The sequence below is a fragment of the Pelobates fuscus genome, chromosome 2 (genome assembly GCF_036172605.1).
Source record: "Pelobates fuscus isolate aPelFus1 chromosome 2, aPelFus1.pri, whole genome shotgun sequence".
NCBI classification, from domain to species: domain Eukaryota; kingdom Metazoa; phylum Chordata; class Amphibia; order Anura; family Pelobatidae; genus Pelobates; species Pelobates fuscus.
Genome location: NC_086318.1, coordinates 223,520,875 through 223,538,606, shown reverse-complemented (window position 1 = coordinate 223,538,606; position 17,732 = coordinate 223,520,875). Strand labels below are relative to the sequence as shown.

Sequence of the window (17,732 nt, the reverse complement as noted above, 5' to 3'; positions counted from 1 at the left end):
TATTTTTAAAAAGACTTATTTCAAGAGTTAAATGTTTTTTGGTTGTTTTGTTTGTTTTCACTTTGACCTACTTTTGAGATGAACATTTCATCTGAATTGAATTAAATTAACAATTTTGTTTTTTGTTACATGGCTTTTGCTCAGTTTTGCAGTGGTGTTTTACAGGTCTTAAAATTTCAATGCAACACGTCGATTTTGTTACACATGTAAAAGAATGAGGACATTGGGAGCCTTCTCTGGGGAAGATTACTGTATCGGTTGAAATTAAATGAAATGGAAGCTCAAGCTCTGATGCTATAAATAGACATTATGATTATGTGTGGGCAGCAGGTTTTCTCCTCGTGTCACAAGCAGCAACATCATGGAGCTGCATATACTTACTGGTTTAAAAAGCACTATAACCTAATTGCAGAGAGACGGGAATCCTCCTCATTATTGGAGAGTGTGTGTCGCTTTTGGCAGACCGTAAATGAGGTGGTAATGGTATATTTTTATTTTTTTTGCTTTCCCCCTCTGACCTATCATGTGCTTTCTCTTTGGTAGAAGATGGCCACTTTTGATTGCTTCGGGGGATTAAAATGTGGTTAGATTTTGTATACAAAAAAAAAACATAATTAAAAATGAGTTATAATTATACTTTTTACGCAACATGCGGCTTACATAAAATGATTTAATGTGGGGATTAAAGGCACACTTCAAGCCTAAGCCCCCTTTCTCTCTTTCTCTTTCATCAGCCACAACATTAGAACCACAGACAGGTGAAGTGAATAACATTGATTATATTGTTACAATGGCACTTGTCAATGGGGTGGTATTTATTGGGCAGCAAGGGAACAGTCTGTTTTTGAATTTCATGTGTTAGAAGCAGGAAAAATGGGCAAGAGAAAAGGTCTGAATGACTTTGACGAGGCCCAAATAGTTATCTTAGACGACTAGGTCAGAGCATTTTTTTTTTAAATTGAAAGCGCTGTGTGATGTTCCTGGTATGCAATGGTTCGTATTTACCAAAAGTGGTGCAATGAAGAACCAGTAAATGGCATCGGGTTCATGGGCGCTCAATGATGCACGTGGGCAGCAAAGGCTAGCCTGTTTTGTTCGATCACACAAGGGCTACTATAGCTCAAATTGCTAAAACAAAAAGTGGCCTGATTGAAAGGTGTCCAAACACGCAGTACATTGGAGTTGCTACATATGGAGCTGTGTGGCCACAAACCAGTCATAGTGCCCATGATGACCCTGTCCACAACCAAAAGTACCTTCAATGGGTATGTACACATCAGTAGTGGACCATAGAGCAATGGAAGGTTGCCTGGTCTGTTAAATCGGGTTTTCTTTTTGACCAGGTGTGCAGCATTTATCTTGGAAGAAATGGAAGCAGGATGCATTATGGGAATAAGGCAGTCTGGCAGAGGTAGTGTTATGTTCTGCTGGGAAAGCTTTGTTCTTGGCATCCATGTGGAACTTACTTTGACATGTAGCATCTGTCTAGAGATAGTTGCAGACCACGTTCACCCCTTCCTGGCAATGTTGTTTTCTGATGGTAGTGGCCTCTTTCTGAAGGATGATGCACTCTGCCACACTGCAAAAAATTGTTCAGGAATGGTTTGAGTAACATGACAAAGAGTACAAGGTGTTTCCGTTGCCTCCAAATTACACAGACCTCAATCACATGGAGCATCTGTGGGATGTGCTGGAACAACAAATACAATCCATAGGCCCCATCTCACAACTTGCAGGACCTAAAGGGTCTGCTGCTAATGTCTTGGTGCCAAATACCACAAGACACATTCAAAGATCTTGTGGAGTCTATGCCTCGATAAATCAGTGCTGTTTTGGCAGCATAAGGGGGGACCTGCAAGATATTAGACAGGAGGTTTTAGTGTTGTGCATGATCAGTGTACATCATAAATTCTTGGTGGGCAAGAGTTTCAGATAAAGTTAAAGGTGAGTTTCACATTGGTGTTTATTTACTTAATTGTTTTTTTGGTCGGAGGGGGGGGGGTGTTTGTATTTCCTCTCAATTGCTTTATATTGATATTGTGTTTATAGTAAACCTATGTAAATTTAATATATTACAATGATACATGGTGTATTCAATGTATGCTATTGAGATTATATTTACCTCACCACCGTCTTTAGAGCTTCGTGTAACACCCACCTCCAGCCTCCATCTGTGATTTGACCTGCTTGAGGACTCCTTTCCAATACAGGGCAAACCTTTTGTGCGACGCCAGCGTGCTAGCTTTGTTACCACCTTGTGATGGCTTTACAAAGTCAGTCAGTTCCTATACTTCCTAGCCAACACTAGCAATGTACTCTGGGTAGCTTCCATAGCAACCACAGTGCATGCATTGTGGTTGCTACAGGTGGAGAATAGAAGGACCTCCTGTGCAAGGTATTGTATGCTCTCCCTTGTCAGTTAAATCATGTGCATAGTCTGTGATGGATCGCCTGGCACTCCGACCGGTTACCTCCGTCAATTGCTGCTTCCTAGTACTTGCGAGCACCATAAGCACTGCACTGGAACTGGCAGCTTGATTGGGGTCTCGCTGTCCTCCACCCACCCTGAACCCAAGACCAGGATCCAGCTTCCAGTGGGTAGACCTTTCCTAGTGCGGAGAGCAAAGCAGGCTGATGTTATAAGAGAAAGTGTTGTGATCCAAGGGAGTATAGTGATTATAGCAGCCCCCAGAGTGTGAATATAGCTCTCCAATCCACTAAACATGAGCCTAGACTTCATGAAGGGTAAAAGGAATCTGTTTACTGGTAGCCACAACTGGCCTTTTATGACCGTCCCCATGCAAGGGGCCCTCCCCCATGGACCTGAGCGTAAACCACAGTAGAAACAAATACACGATCACATTGGCTCTCAGGTCCAGGACACTACCATACAAAATAGGTCAATCCCTCCCCTATGCCTGGGAGATAATTGAGTCACGCACTGTATTAAACTCAATTATCTCCAAACACAAAAACTCACATTTTTACAAACGCCCTAAAAGTTACTTCCCCTGATAGCCCTGATGTGGGTGACTAACATATCCAAAAATCACCCAGATCGGTTAAGGAATTTCCTGGAAGTCTTAATTTTGACCGACCGCACGCGCGCATGGTCCCATGCCCAAAACCGTTCCAGAGAATCAGGGCTTGCGGTCGGTCTAGTTCGGTAGTTTTAAAAATGAACTGAGTCAATAGTCTTACCCTGGAGCTTGTTCCCCTCATCCAGACTAACGATTTCACCGAACAGTGGCCTTCTAAATTGTGTAGAACGGAAAGCAGGCAATGATGGAAGTCCAGCGGGGTTCGGAAGTCTGTGTCCAATTTTAGTTCCATGAGATTTATGCCCAAACACCGCTGCCTGCGTTCATGTGAACAAGATGGGCACCACCTCATGGTTGTCCAGACGAACTTCAGCCACCCAGACGAACGATTAGAACACTGTGGTGAGAACCGTTCCAAGGTGTTAATAGATGTTAACAAGCTCCCGGGTGGTCCCTGGTTCGTGCTGTTGTTCGGTAGTCAACCGAACAGAATGGCAAAAAGGCATGAACAATGTTGTTTTTTTTGTTTTTTTTTTAAATTCTTTATTTTTGCACACGATGGGCAATGCAAGAGTAATACAACTTGTAGGCTTGCGCAGAAGCCAAAATATACAAGAACATACATAGAAATACAAATATATCACCTTTAGCATATACGACAAGCCACTTTATGAATTCCGTACCACTTGCCCCCTATCGAGGATTTTTGTTTTCTATAGTGACATCATTTAAGTTCCTTACTGTTATTTACAAGAGGCATAGCGAAAAACAGCTCTATGATAAAGCTTGCGGAGAAGTAGACAATGTTAAATAACATTGAACAATGTCTTTTTATGAGCCTTTTTGCATGGTCCATACTCCTGAGGTAAGAGACTGGTCAGCCTGCCCCTCCAAGAACAAGTGACGAGGCTCAGTTCTTCAGTCTATGCTGAAGTTTTTACTGAGAAGTGGGTAATGGGGGAGAGACCCGTTTTTAAGTAGGCTTTTCTCCCAATTTGTACATTCTAATAACAAATCTGCTAGCACTATGTGTATTTAGAAACAAAGTGCCAGCGCTATGTATGTTAGCTTGTAAGCTACACTCCACCCCATCAGCGCTGAGAACGGGCGGGAGTTTTGAACCACCAGAATCAGTGGACGGTAAAACGGCTATTCAGCCTCTGATCCTGTAAAACTTGATTGTGATATCTTGGAGACAAGTATCACCACTTGATAATGTAAGAGTCTATATCTGGGGGAAGGGAATCTTTTTATTATTAAAGCGGTTTTACACTATGCAAAGCTTTTTTTGTATCCTTTTAAGGTAAAATCCACACAAGAGCTTCAGTGTATCCATGGATGGTATTTTTTCTACTGCAACATAAGATTAACCCTCCAAAGACTCCAACCCAGAACTTTTGGACTCTTTTGCAAGTTTCAATATACTTCTTGTTGTGTGTATAATCCAACTTATTGTGACATATAGGTGTTTAATTTATATATACACCATTTACCTACAGAGAGTAGTTGTTGATTTTGCACACATTTACAGATTGCTTAAATATAAGGCTTTCATACATAGCGCTGGCACTTTGTTTCTAAATGCTATTTAGGTAAGATTTTTTTAAGGAATTTTATTTTGTGTTCAGCTGATTGAATAGATTACTAACTTATTTTATATTGTTTATTTACCACGTTTGCGCTCTCCTATCTAAACCAATTTGTAGAACTATGTGTAGTTGAAATTTTGTACTCTTTCAAAAAAGCATACGCGAAAATACCCTTCAGTTGCCCACATCGGTACATACTGCATTACAGACTGATTGAAGTTGCAGGACAATGAGGGGCTAGCTCGATAAATATGCAGAAATTATGTTCTCAACGTATGTTCCCAGTAATTTAATGACCAAATTAGGTATGGTAGCCTGATGATACAAATTATACCTTTTAATTACAGCTAGATAGTTTATCATCTTTTTGCCTCTAAATGTAGGTGCCCTTGAAGGTACAGTGTTTGGGTTACATACCCATTTCCTTGGGAAAAATATCAGTGTTTGTTTAATTTGAAGGGTTTATTACAATCCATTTTTTTTTCTGATATTCGACTGTAGGGTACACTTTTTTTTTTTTTTTTTTTTTTTTTTTTTTTTGCAACAGTTTTTTTATTTTAGAAGTAGATACAGAGGTGCTTCATTATTGGTACATATATCTAATCATCATTTTGATTGTTTCCATGTTTTGGTTTTAATTGAAACACAAGGAAAGTGGTCCTGAAACTAATAAGTTACCCAAGAGTGATTCAAACTTCACTTTTATTTTGTGTTTAATTCTGTGTTACAGGCCCATGCTTTAACCCTTCCCACCCTCCGTTCTTGGGAATTATAACAAGATTTAAATAGATACCATTTAACAAAATGATCCTTGCATGGGTTATGGAACAAGAATGTCTGTCACTTTACCTGGGCATGGTGTTTTGTAACTGCAAAGCTTTCTGCACCTATAAACTAATCTTCTCACAGAATCAAACCATCCATCCTCTAGCAGGTACACGCTCTGCAAGTACCTACTCACTCTAGCCGACTCATTCATAACCTACTGCAAAGAAGCCAGACCAGTGTAAATGTACAATCACTTCATCTGTTACTTCATTCACAAAACTAGGAATTAAACTACCAGCATTGGCTATCAACCAAGGCACTTGTTTTATTTCTATTTCATTTAATGAATGAAACTATTGCTGAGTGCTGAACTAAATATCTAGGTTAACTGATTAATAAAATGTATTTATTTTAATTTGTATAAAGATGTTTAGTTAATTGGATTCTTGAATATCTTAATGTTTTTTTAAAATATTCTTTAGTTAAAGAACCACTTCAATTTTCTGAAGTGCTTTACGGGTGAGGAGTATCCTATTTTAACTCTATTTTAAAAAATGTGCAGATTTCTATGAGAATTCGACTCTTCTATGAATAAATTATTGAACTCTTCCTGGGAGGTTTGCTGCCTCCTTCTATAAGCTACCTTGAGCTAACAGAAGTGAGAAGCCTCTGGTTCTTTCCCAGTTAAGATACTGCACGTCTTTCTGGGTGCAAATTTTTATTTTTATTTTTTTTTATTAAGTGGTAAATGCACAAAATATACATGCCAGTCAGATTTTTTTTTATGTTTCCAAAAATATTTGTGTATATGTGTGGTAGGAACTTCCCTCCTCCCCACCCCTTACCTGTCTTAGTGCTCCCCCTCCCCCCACCTCAGTGTTACTTTTCCCTCTATCTTTGTGTCCTCCCTTAATGTTCCTCTCCTCCCCCCCCCCCCATGCTCTTCACCTTTCCCTGTCCCATGGTGCTCTTCACCTTTCCCTGTCCCATGGTGCTCTTCACCCCTTTCCCTGTCCCATGGTGCTCTTCACCCCTTTCCCTGTCCCATGGTGCTCTTCACCCCTTTCCCTGTCCCATGGTGCTCTTCCCCCCTTTCCCTGTCCCATGATACTTTTCAAATGGGTTTGGGTGCTGTTCCACTTTCCTGCTTTATTTTACCCGGCTGGACTGACGAGAAGTGCTCTCTTTCAGTCCGGCCGGGTACAGGAATCGGACGTTTATACTGCATCTGTTATTTTGTGTTAGAGGGAGTGCCTTGTTCAATATTTCCATATTTCACATGTATTAAACGTGACCATTAAAGGTGACTTATGAGGCTAAGCATTTTGCAACGAAGGATGTCTACGGCAAGCCCATCTAAAGTGCTTGTCTGAATACTTACACACTTCCTGGCATCCAGCTGGAAAACTGTTTTAAGCCAGCAAATGATATCGTCTAATGTGCAAAACCCTTGTTTTGGCAGATAATCAATTTTGGAGTTGGCAAATGCACAATACATGTAGTACAGTTCATAACTTATAAATGTAGCTTCATGGAGTAGTGAAAGAGCATTGATTACTGGCTTAACCGTAGGCTATGAAGGTTTTATTCCAGGAATCAATCATTCGTCACTAAAGGTTCATTATGGAACAATCCCTCCCTTGAAGTTGCTGTATATTGTGAAGCTGCACCAAGGTGGCACCGTGGGCTTTCTGAAGTAAATATTTACATGGCTCGAGGTTAATTACTGCTATTATTAACCACTGGTAGTGGGTTGGGGACCCCTAGTCACTAGGGGCTTGGGGCTAGTCAGTGTTCCTTTTTTAGGCATAGCATGTGTGAGACTTGCAAATATTTTATTATACTACATTACTGTGCTATTCTTTTTAATTTTTTTCTGTGGATTATAATTCTATTATCTAAACTTTATTGTCCGACTGTGTTAATTTAACATGAGTCACTGTGAAGACATTTTGTTAATAAACTGTTCAATTATTTTTCTCATTTGTCTGGCCTCTAGTTGTCTGTGTATGGTGAGACTTCCTGTGACTTTAGGATATGCTAAAGCCTAAAAGGCTAATCCACGCACCATTACCACTTTAGTGTGAAACTCTGCTCATATAGAGAAATATTTGTATTTTCAGTCGAAGGCAGGATCATTAGTTGCAGGCTGGCTTTTGTCAATTCTATGCAAATTCTTTACATGGAGTCTTATTAAGAGCGCCCAACTGACACTCTGCCAATGAATGACATGAGTGATTGGCAGCATCTGGTGGTTACGCAGGTAGGAGGGCACCAGGCCACCTCTTATCTATTGTGGTAATGATGCTTGGAGTAATCCTTTAATCATAATGTTTGCGTATGTGATCCTTGTTTTCCATTACATTTTTAATATGTATTTCTTTTATTTTAGTATTGGATCAATGAATATACATCGTCTCTTGGGATTGGTGTCTTCCATTCTGGCATTCAGGTGTATGGCAGAGGTATGTAGTTTTGGCTTGTTAGTCGTGAATTTGCAGTTTGCGGGTAAAGTGAGCTACCTCTCAGCCTCCAATTTACAGTGATACATAGAATGTCTCCAGATTCCTGGCTGTTAGTCACAATGTTATCTAAACCAAAAAAACTGCTTTCCCAAAGCTTTTGGCAAATGAAATCTAACATAAGTTAAAATTGCTTCAAAGTAGTGAATAGCCCTGTGTGTGTTCATGAGCACTATTAAACCCTGAATTAGGAAACCAGTATAGGCCAAAGGGTAGACGGGGACACATTTACCCCACTATTGGCTGGCATATCTATATCACAGCCCAGTCCAGTGCATATAGGGAGGGACACAGTTCTGTTCCACCATCCACCCCCTTCCTCCCAGACCCTGGCCGTGGAAGAGGTAGAGGCACTATTTATGCCAGTGTCCTTCTCTGTTAACATATTGGCTCATCTTACGTTTAAATAACAGTTTGCACCCACTGGCTGCTCACAATTTTGTAGTTCCCTCTCCCCCCCCCCCCCCCCCCCCTGCCCAAATGTATTTATTTTAATGCCAGCTGCCACACACAACACTCATGCCAGTGACGGATCCAGAACCAAATCTCAGGAGGGGCACTGGTGGTGGGCTAGAGCGGGGTGAAAAGGCCTGCAGCAGAGGAATAGGGGACTCTTGTTTAGGGGATTGGAGGCTGTACACATATGCGGCCACACACAGTGATATGGAAACACAATAACACACTGGCACAGATACAAACATATACCTTCACATACATACATACACTGGCACACCCACAGATACAAACCTATACCTACACAGGCACACACAGATACCTACATACACAGATACACATACCTACACATATATACACACACATAGAAACACATACCTACAAATGCACACTGGCGCACACACACATCCCTACATATACACAAAATTACACACATATCTTCACATACACACACACACAGATACAAAGCAATAGAATATACAGGCAAAACTCCAGGTGCTGAAGATGTATTTATTGGAGTATAGAACACCTTAAAAGTGCAAATGTGCAATGTTTCGGCCCTAGAGGGCCTTACATGTTTAAAGGACCACTATAGGCACCCAGACCACTTCAGCTTAATGAAGTGGTCTGGGTGCCAGGTCCCTCTAGGATTAACCCTTTTTTTTTTTTTTTAACAAACATAGCAATTTCAGAGAAACTGCTATGTTTATAAATTGGTTAATCCAGCCTCCAAATCCTCTAGTGGCTGTCTCACTGACAGCCGCTAGAGGCGCTTGCGTGATTCTCACTGTGAAAATCACAGTGAGAGCACGCAAGCGTCCATAGGAAAGCATTGTAAATGCTTTCCTATGCGACCGGCTGAATGCGCGCGCAGCTCTTGCCGCGCGTGCGCATTCAGCCGAACGGGAGGAGAGGAGGAGGAGAGCTGGGGGCACCCTCAGGGCACTATAGTGCCAGGAAAAACAGTATGTTTTCCTGGCACTATAGTGGTCCTTTAAGACCGTCTAGGGCTGAAAAGTTGCACTTTTATGTGGTGCTCTACCCTTCAATAAATACACCTTCAGTACCCGGAGTGTTGCCTGTATATTCTATTACCTTGTATTGTTGGACGGATTAGCAGTGTCTGTCTAATGCAGAACACCTCTAAGGCTGTGAGCCAGAGTGAAAAGCGGATCCTGAGTGCAGTGGTACGCACAGATGCACACTGACACGCACAGATACAAGGCACACACACAATTTGCAGCTTCCATAATGTTAATCACCCACCCTGCTTCCATACCTCTTGGTTGCAGCTGCCTCAGCCTGTCTTCTCTCTCAGCTGCCTGCATCTTCTCAGGATACAATACAGGTAAGTGTTCCCTGGATGCTGGCTTTCAGTAATCGGCAATCAGTCCTTCCAAACGCGTTTCTCCGTCAGAGCGGCTTTTTCAATGGAAACTATAGTTACCAAAACAACTTTAGCTTAATGAAGCAGTTTTGGTGTATAGATCATGACCCTGCAGTTTCACTGTTTAATTCTCTGCCAAAAGCACTTTATATATGCAGCCCCTAGGCACAGCTCTCTGCATTTGACTTGCATATCCGTTCCAAACACTTCCTGTAAAGAGTCATCTAATCTGGTTGAAAAAAAAATAAAAAATTAATTTTTTTTTTTTTTTTTTAATGCAGGGTATGCCTAGGGCTGCATAAACAGAAACAACTGATTTAACTCCTAAATGGCAGTAACACTTCAGAGGCATTATCTATACACATAAACTGCTTCACTAAGCAAGTTGTTTTGGTGACTATAGTGTCCCTTTAACAAAGCTTAATTTTCTACAACAAACATACATATCTTAAAGGGACACTATAGTCATGCGAACCATTACAGCTTAATGTTCTAGTGTCCATAGCTTGTCCCTTCAGGATTGTCAATGTAAAATTGCCTTTTTTGAAAAAAAGTAGTTTTATCCTATAGGAAAGCATTGGCTTTGCTGAGAGCATAAAGATGAATTATAACCACCATGGAGGCAGGGATAGTCGCAGCGAGACCAGCACAGCTTGGAAAAAAATGGAGAGAATAGACCCAGCAATTCTGTTTAGTGGCACGCTGAAGGCATTGCGGTGAATGCACCTGCGCACAGTGGTGGAACTCATGCCAGGAGGCTTCGCATTCCACCGAAGTTCCGACCGTGCAGGTCGGAACAGTGTTATTTTTTTGAGGGGGGGGGTGGGAGTTTGCGCTAAATTTGAACCGCTATCGCTATTTAAGCAGTGCTAGACTCTCCTGTCAGCAGGATGCTGTTCAGATTGGCTCTTATGTGTCACCAGACCCCCATTCCCCACATGGCTTTTTTTTTTTTTTTTTTTTTGAGGTGAGAGATTTTGTCTCTACTTTAAAAATCCCTTTTAATTTTTCTAATTTGTATTTTGAAGCGGAGTTTTTCTTTTTCAGAAGGTCTATTCCTGTTTCACCTAATAAAATGGAAAAAGACAGGAATCCTGCACCCAGGCAAGTTATTGCTGAGGCAAAGCATTTATGCTGCAGTGAACGCTCTACTCCTCTGCCGGATGGATATAAGAAGGTCTGTAATTTATGTTCGGCTGAGAGTCTGGAAAAATCCAAGTGAAAAGACATCCAGTCTTTTCTTTCTTGGTTCCAAGATAATTTGGCTCAAACCTTTGAGTCTTTTAAGGAAACAGCCAGATCAAGTATTCCAGTAGCTGGACATGTTACAGCTTGTAAGATCTTCATCTAGTTTGGAAATATCCTCGGGAGAATGCTCAGCTTCAGTTTTCTCAGAATCTTCTGATTCCTCCTCTAGTGTGGAGATGGGTTTCCCACCAGATAAGCAAGCACAGGTCTCCACAGCAACGGACGGTCGAGAAAGTCAACGGAACTCGCAGTGCTGCATCTTGCTCGGCCCCAGCAGGACTCCCACGCATCCTTAAAGCTCTTTCCTATGCTGTGTATAGTTTGACAGAGAACATACACTCCAGGAAAGCGCAGCGGTCCCTGCATAGAGCCTCTGCCGCAAAGAACGCTGTCACACAACAACCTCCTCAACCGAGACTTGCTCACACCAGAGAATACTTAATGCTTAATCGTTTTTTTTGTTTTTACTTTTCGTGCTTAGCATTATTATAACGACACTCTAACAGGCGTATAAAGTTGTGTTACAAGTAAGGGTCATACTACTAGATAGCCGACCACCTTCCACTCTTACTAATAAGCCTGTCTGCTTGGCAATTTCTTGGTATTTACTACCTCTCCTTCACTCGAGTTATATAAGCATGCACTATATCCAAGTGTTTAACTAACCACACACACATAAGTGACTCATAGTTACAGTTGGAATCGTACACCCATACACATGGGACATGCGTGTATCACTTGTGCTCTAGATATTTCACTAAAAATGTGTGCAGTTACCACTTGTACTTTAACATAATGTGCTGACGCAGCGAAATGAAACAACGTAACACCTCTGTTAGACCAACACCTTATGTACCTGTTTCATTGTGAATTTGACATGTTTCTTGCATTTGTTGTTGTGACAATGCAGGATGAATTGTTCACTTGTGCACAATAAAAAAATTAAATAAAATAAAAAGATCCAATAGAAAAATGGGCTGAAACATCTTGTAGAAGAGCCTTCCAGTCAGCTGGTTTTCAATGTAATGCAACCTTATCAGGGGCTTCTGTTAAAGCTCAAAGCTTATGGATACAGTCTCTGGAGGATTGTGTGATATAAGACGCTAACAAAGATTTAGCCCATATCATGAATAACTTAAAACTCTCCAACTAATTTTTAATGGATATGTCAGAAGGTATCCTGAAATGTGCAGCTCTCATTGTGGATTTTTCCGCTGTAGCCAGAAGCTCCAAGTCTGCCCTGTGTGAATTGCCCTTAGGTCAATCAAAGCTGTTTTTGGATCACCTCCGGAAGAGATTATCAGACAGATGTCTGAAACAAAGGGTCTTCCACAGATAGAAAGTTCTTTGGGCACAAAAGGAGATGGAAGATTTGGATGCTACACTCATAAATGGGAAAGACAACCTAGTAGAAGACAAGTTGAGCAGGTCAAAATGGTCACAAGAAGAATGGTCCCTTCATCCAGAGTTATTCTCCGCTCTCACCAGAAGATTTGAAACTCCAGACATGGATCTGATGGCTAGAAGGCTAAATTGCAAGGTCAGGATGCTTGCCTCACTTCAGTCAAGATCACTCCCATTTTCTAGGCGGTATGTCAATCAACTGAAATTTCACTGGTGTACGTTTTTCCTCCTATAGCCTTGATTCCAAGGGTTATCCAGAAAATCAGGTCAGAAGAGGCTTGAGTGCTGGCAATTATTACTTACTGGCTCAAGAGAAGTTGGTTCTCTGAGTTACGGATGATGGCAGTAACATTTTAGGAACTACCAACCAACCTTTCCTTGTTAGAAACCAGACAACTACCCCTCGACACCTTGCGCATCTTCAGATTGACAGCATGGCTGCTGCAAGGCTAAAACTACAGAGTCATGGCATTCAAGATAGCAGGTTTTATCTTTTGATGGGCTCTACTAGGAAATCCACTTCGAGAATATATTTAAGAATTTTGAATCGGCTCCTTAATTGGTGTCATGACCACAACTGCCTACAAAGTTCCCATTCAGTTGTCACAATTATCCATTTTCTTCAAGATGGGTTTCTATCTAGTCTCAGCATCTCTACTTTGAAGGTGCATTTATCTGCCTTGAACTATTTTCTCGTTAAAGAATTTACTTCTTAGTAATAGCAATGCTGCTGCTCAGACCTCCTTATAAGTCTTTTGTCCCTTCTTGGGATTTGTCTTTAGTCCTGCAGGCTCTATCTGAATCTCCATTTGAGGCTCTGGAAGATGTCCCTTTAAAGTTTTTTGTTTTTGGTTTTGGTTTTTTGGTTTTTTCTCCAAGACTGTTTTTGTTTTCCTTGTGGCTATCACTTCAGCAAAAAGAATTGGAGAAATTCAAGCCCTCTCTTCCTCTGAATATTTTAATGTTTTTCATCAGAATAAGGTTCTGTTATATCCCAAGCCTTCCTTCTTGCAGAAGGGCATCAACCAGCCCATTATTCTTCCTTCATTCTGTGGCTCTGCCTCTTCTCCTCTATAGCACAAGTTGCACACATTGGATGTTAAACAGTCCTTACAAATTTTAGCTTCTCAGGTCTACTCCCCTTCAGGATTTCGGATCACCTAGTCATTGGATTCCAAGGAAAATCTAAGGGCAAACTGGTAGAACCACCATCGCTAGGTGGCTTACGGAAAACATCAGGTTAACATATATTCATAGTGGTCTTCAATCTCCTATATCTATTAAAGCTCACTCCACTAGAGCTATGGCCACTTCATGGGCAGAACATGCCAACGCAGCTCCAGATGACATTTGCAGAGCTGCCACCTGGTCTACTTTTCACACATTTATAAGTACTACAGGATAGACCTCTTCTCATCCTGAGAAGCTGGGTTTGGGTGTAAGGCGCTCCAAGCCGTATTATCCTGATTTCCCGCACATTTTTTATTTTCATTTGGGATCTTGCTATATCCCATCTGTGTACTGCCACCATATGCTAGGAAAAACTGAAATTTTTACTCACCGAAAATGTTTCCTTACTATAGTGGTAGTACGATATCCCTCCCTGTTTATACTAATTTAATTTTGCATTTGCATTTATATTTCTTTTAGTATTAACTGGATTGTAGTGGACCGTGGGGAATATAAGGTGAGTGGGTGGAGCAAGTCAAATCATTTTAATATTTTACAGGCTACTTGTCCCAGCATATGGAAGTACAACCCATCTGTGTACTGCCACCATATTAAGGAAAAAAGAATTTACAGTGAGTAAAAATTTTAGGTTTCTCCTAGCTTATGGTGGCAGTACACACATGAGATATAGCAAGATCCCAAATGAAAATAAAAATTGGGCTGGAAATCTGGATACTACAGCTTGGACCACCTTACGCATTTGGGAGAGCTGGAGTGGATCCTTTTTCCTTAGGGTCCAGTGGAGTTGGAGTTATCCTGTAATCTTTCTGCAAGCTCTTCTTTCTCTGTTCTCTCGCACACTGTTTTGTGATGCCGGGGCTGGGTGACCTCATATCCCAGATCTAGCATCACAGCACAGGTGTGTAAGTATGCAGAGCAAGAAGAGCTCGAAGATCAGATTCCTCCCTCGCCTTCCGGCTCTGTGTTCCCTCAGCCAGCCGTCTGCATGCCCCCTAAGCCGGCCGGCCACGTCGACTGAACCGGCAGACACCAGGGCAAAATTCCTAGTGGCCATGGCTACCTGGGATTTGTCGAACCCTCGTGTAATTAAAGTTAATATTTAAATAACAGCATCTCATGAACAAAAGGTTACCATGAGGTAAAGGAAATGTATTCAGCTGTATAAATTCCAGGGAGTTGCAGTACGTTTTTAATTTTATAAAATATTTAAGCGTTGTCGTTGGCAGTCATGTCTTGCTGTAGGCCAATCTTTGGCACTCCAGATGTTGTGGACTGCATCTCCCCTGATGCTTTGCCAACTTTAGGGCTGTAAACGCATGAGAGATGTACTGGGTTGCTGATGGATGCCTATCCTTGCTCTGGCAGATCTTACTTTAGAAACTACTAATTTTGGTTGTTTGCAGGAGTTTGAGTTGGTTGCTCTTGCACATGTTTTCACTGTATTGCCTATAGATATATCCCTTGAATTGTCTCCTTGTGGAAGTGGTCTTGTATGCGTCGTAGAGTCTGCAATAAAAGTCATAGGGCTAGAAACAAAGGACCTTAGAGTTTTTAATGTGTATATTTCTTATTTTTTTTATTTTTTTTGTAATAGACACTGCTAAACCTTCCATTCCTTAAAAAAAAAAAAAAAAGCACTTCTTACAAATGTAATAGTAGTGCTTTGAGTCCTGATGACCGCACACTTCTTTTGTCTGTATGACTTCTTATGGGGGCAGCATATACTGCAAATCAAACTTTAGTTACTCAACAATGTCTCTTGGTGATTTTTTGTTAGTAGCAAATATACGATCAGTAATAGTTGGTATGTAACAACCAGACACTTAAAACACAACCTGACAAGCCCATTTAAGACGTGTGCACTAGAAGTTGTCGGTTACAGTTTGAGCTTGCACTAAGTACCATTAAACTAACAGAATAACAAGCAGACGGTAAAAGTGCTGCACACAGCCTTATATTTTGTCAATGATCATTACTCTGTAATATTGAATAATGTGAAAACTGCTATGTGTTGGATAAATGAACCAGTTTAGATTAATATTGTTGCTGATTACTTTTGTTTTTTTTAAGAATTTGCCTATGGTGGTCATCCCTACCCATTCTCTGGAGTCTTTGAAATTTCTCCTGGAGATTCTACTGAATTAGGAGACACGTTTAAATTTAAGTAAGTACTGATGCGTACCCTGTATTGCCTGTGAATGAATTTTAATCTAAATGGGAGAGTGGGGGAGGGGGGTGGGAGAGGAGTTATTTCTGTATACAAGTAAACTTTGAGTGCACAATTCACACATCAGTTTATGCTAGAACGGATTTGATTTTTATTTATTTTTTTGGCTTTTTGAAGTGTCTTGGCAAGAATGCAATAATTTTTTACTCAAAATAATTTCTCGACCTCGAAAGTGTACGACTTGATGGCTGCTACTTCCTTGCAAGGGAGGTATTAGGATTATCATCATTTATATTTTTGCTAACCTATTCCACAGCGATTGTATAATATTATAAAGGCTGAAATTTAACAATAAATGAGACCATTACAAAATGTTACAGAAACAATAGGTTGATGAAGCCCTGCTCAAATGATCATACAAATGATCATACAATCTAGAGGTAGGTAATTGGCTTCTCTCTTGCAGAGCCTGCAAGGGGCAGCATTTTTCCTTTACCTGGGCTTCTTTTATTATTTATTTTAGTGTTTTGGCTGTTTTTGTTTTGTAAGGCAATAATGCTTAATTAAGAAACTATTTTTTTTTTTTTTTTTTAATTCTTTATTTTTGACGTGCAAATACATAATACAAGCTGGCGAGAGGTGCCCCAATAGCAGTCCTCAGGCTTTTCCCACGTGGAACATGTGGGGTACATGAATATCAAGCACATTTTTAATATTTTTATCAGGCGTAAACAATTGTATTTAAACATAGATTGAAGGTATATTAACGTTAGATCGTTGCAATAACCATGCTAGAAGCCATCTAATTAGTGTAGTTATGTGTCATTAGTTTTACAAAAAGCCTTTCATTTTAGTACTAACAACTTATTGGTCTAATCACAATGCTGTATCATACATATTCAATGTTGGTTTATTTAGCATTTCTAAAAGCGTCCTCCTCCAGGTGGGTAGAGATTTCTACCTTATCTTGAGTTTACATTCAAACATACTATGGTAGCACTTTGTATCCCAAACAGCTTAATACATCTTCCAGTGTGATAAGACAAAAAAAAATCCACGTTTATTATCATTTGAATTAAAGCAATATACTGGGAGTTCTGAAACTAGAAGCCCATGATTTAAAGGGTCACTCTATCCAAAACCAGTGAACATAAAAGCTTTGATCAAAGTAACCCCTTCTGAGGAAGTCCACCCCCTAATGAAAAATAGAACTGTAAAATTCACCTCTATCCCATCACCGAGTCCAAACTCTCCCTACTGCAATATCCTCCCTGCCTGATGTCACTCGCTCACATGAGGGGGAAGGGAGGATGGACTTAAGGGATGCTGTAGAGCCGCTGGCTGGCGTCGGCACGTTGTAGATGCCGGCGCCCAGCCCTCAGTTTTGCACAGAGCTGACGTTAGCCAGTCATGAACTTTTAGGGGCATTGCAGGAAAATTCTGAAGGATACTGTAACAACCTAGCCCTTGTTGAGATCACTGGTGATCTTAGAAAGTAGTGACTAGTTTATTTTAACACATTTTAAGTTAATCAAGAGCGTGACTTTAGCACTGGTGTAACATCAGTGTGACTGACAAAACATGACTACAGTAAACATTTCATCAAGCTGTCTTTAACCCAAAACTTAGCAACAGGCTTAAATAGCACCTATATAAGAACAAACGGTCGTAAAATTCCTTTCTTATGATATTATACCCCAAACACTTCACACCATCTCTCTGGTTTCGGAAACAGCCGTATCTTTCATCAACAATGTAAAGTCTCTTCTGTAAGTCTCCAACACAGTTTGAGCGGAGGGCCTCTCCAACGGGTTCTGCTTTCCACACTCACTGTGTATGTCAAAAAGGTGAAATCGGACAGTGTCCCTTCCAGTCCCATGGCCCAGGAGGTAGTCTGTCACAGCTGGGATCTTCCCAATGTCAGTCTTCTCGTCATAAGGAGGCATGAGATCATCTGAAAAT

General features: G+C 40.8%; 1 protein-coding gene across 1 annotated transcript in view; it reads left to right on the top strand.

Annotated features, from left to right (window-relative positions):
* Nucleotides 1–17,732, top strand: part of DESI2 (desumoylating isopeptidase 2) — a 50,162-nt gene that overhangs the window by 24,038 nt on the left and 8,392 nt on the right. The window contains exons 2-3 of the mRNA XM_063443213.1: nt 7,791–7,863; nt 15,674–15,767. Of these exons, the coding sequence (XP_063299283.1) occupies nt 7,791–7,863; nt 15,674–15,767 (167 nt within the window). The remainder of the gene's footprint in view (nt 1–7,790; nt 7,864–15,673; nt 15,768–17,732) is intronic.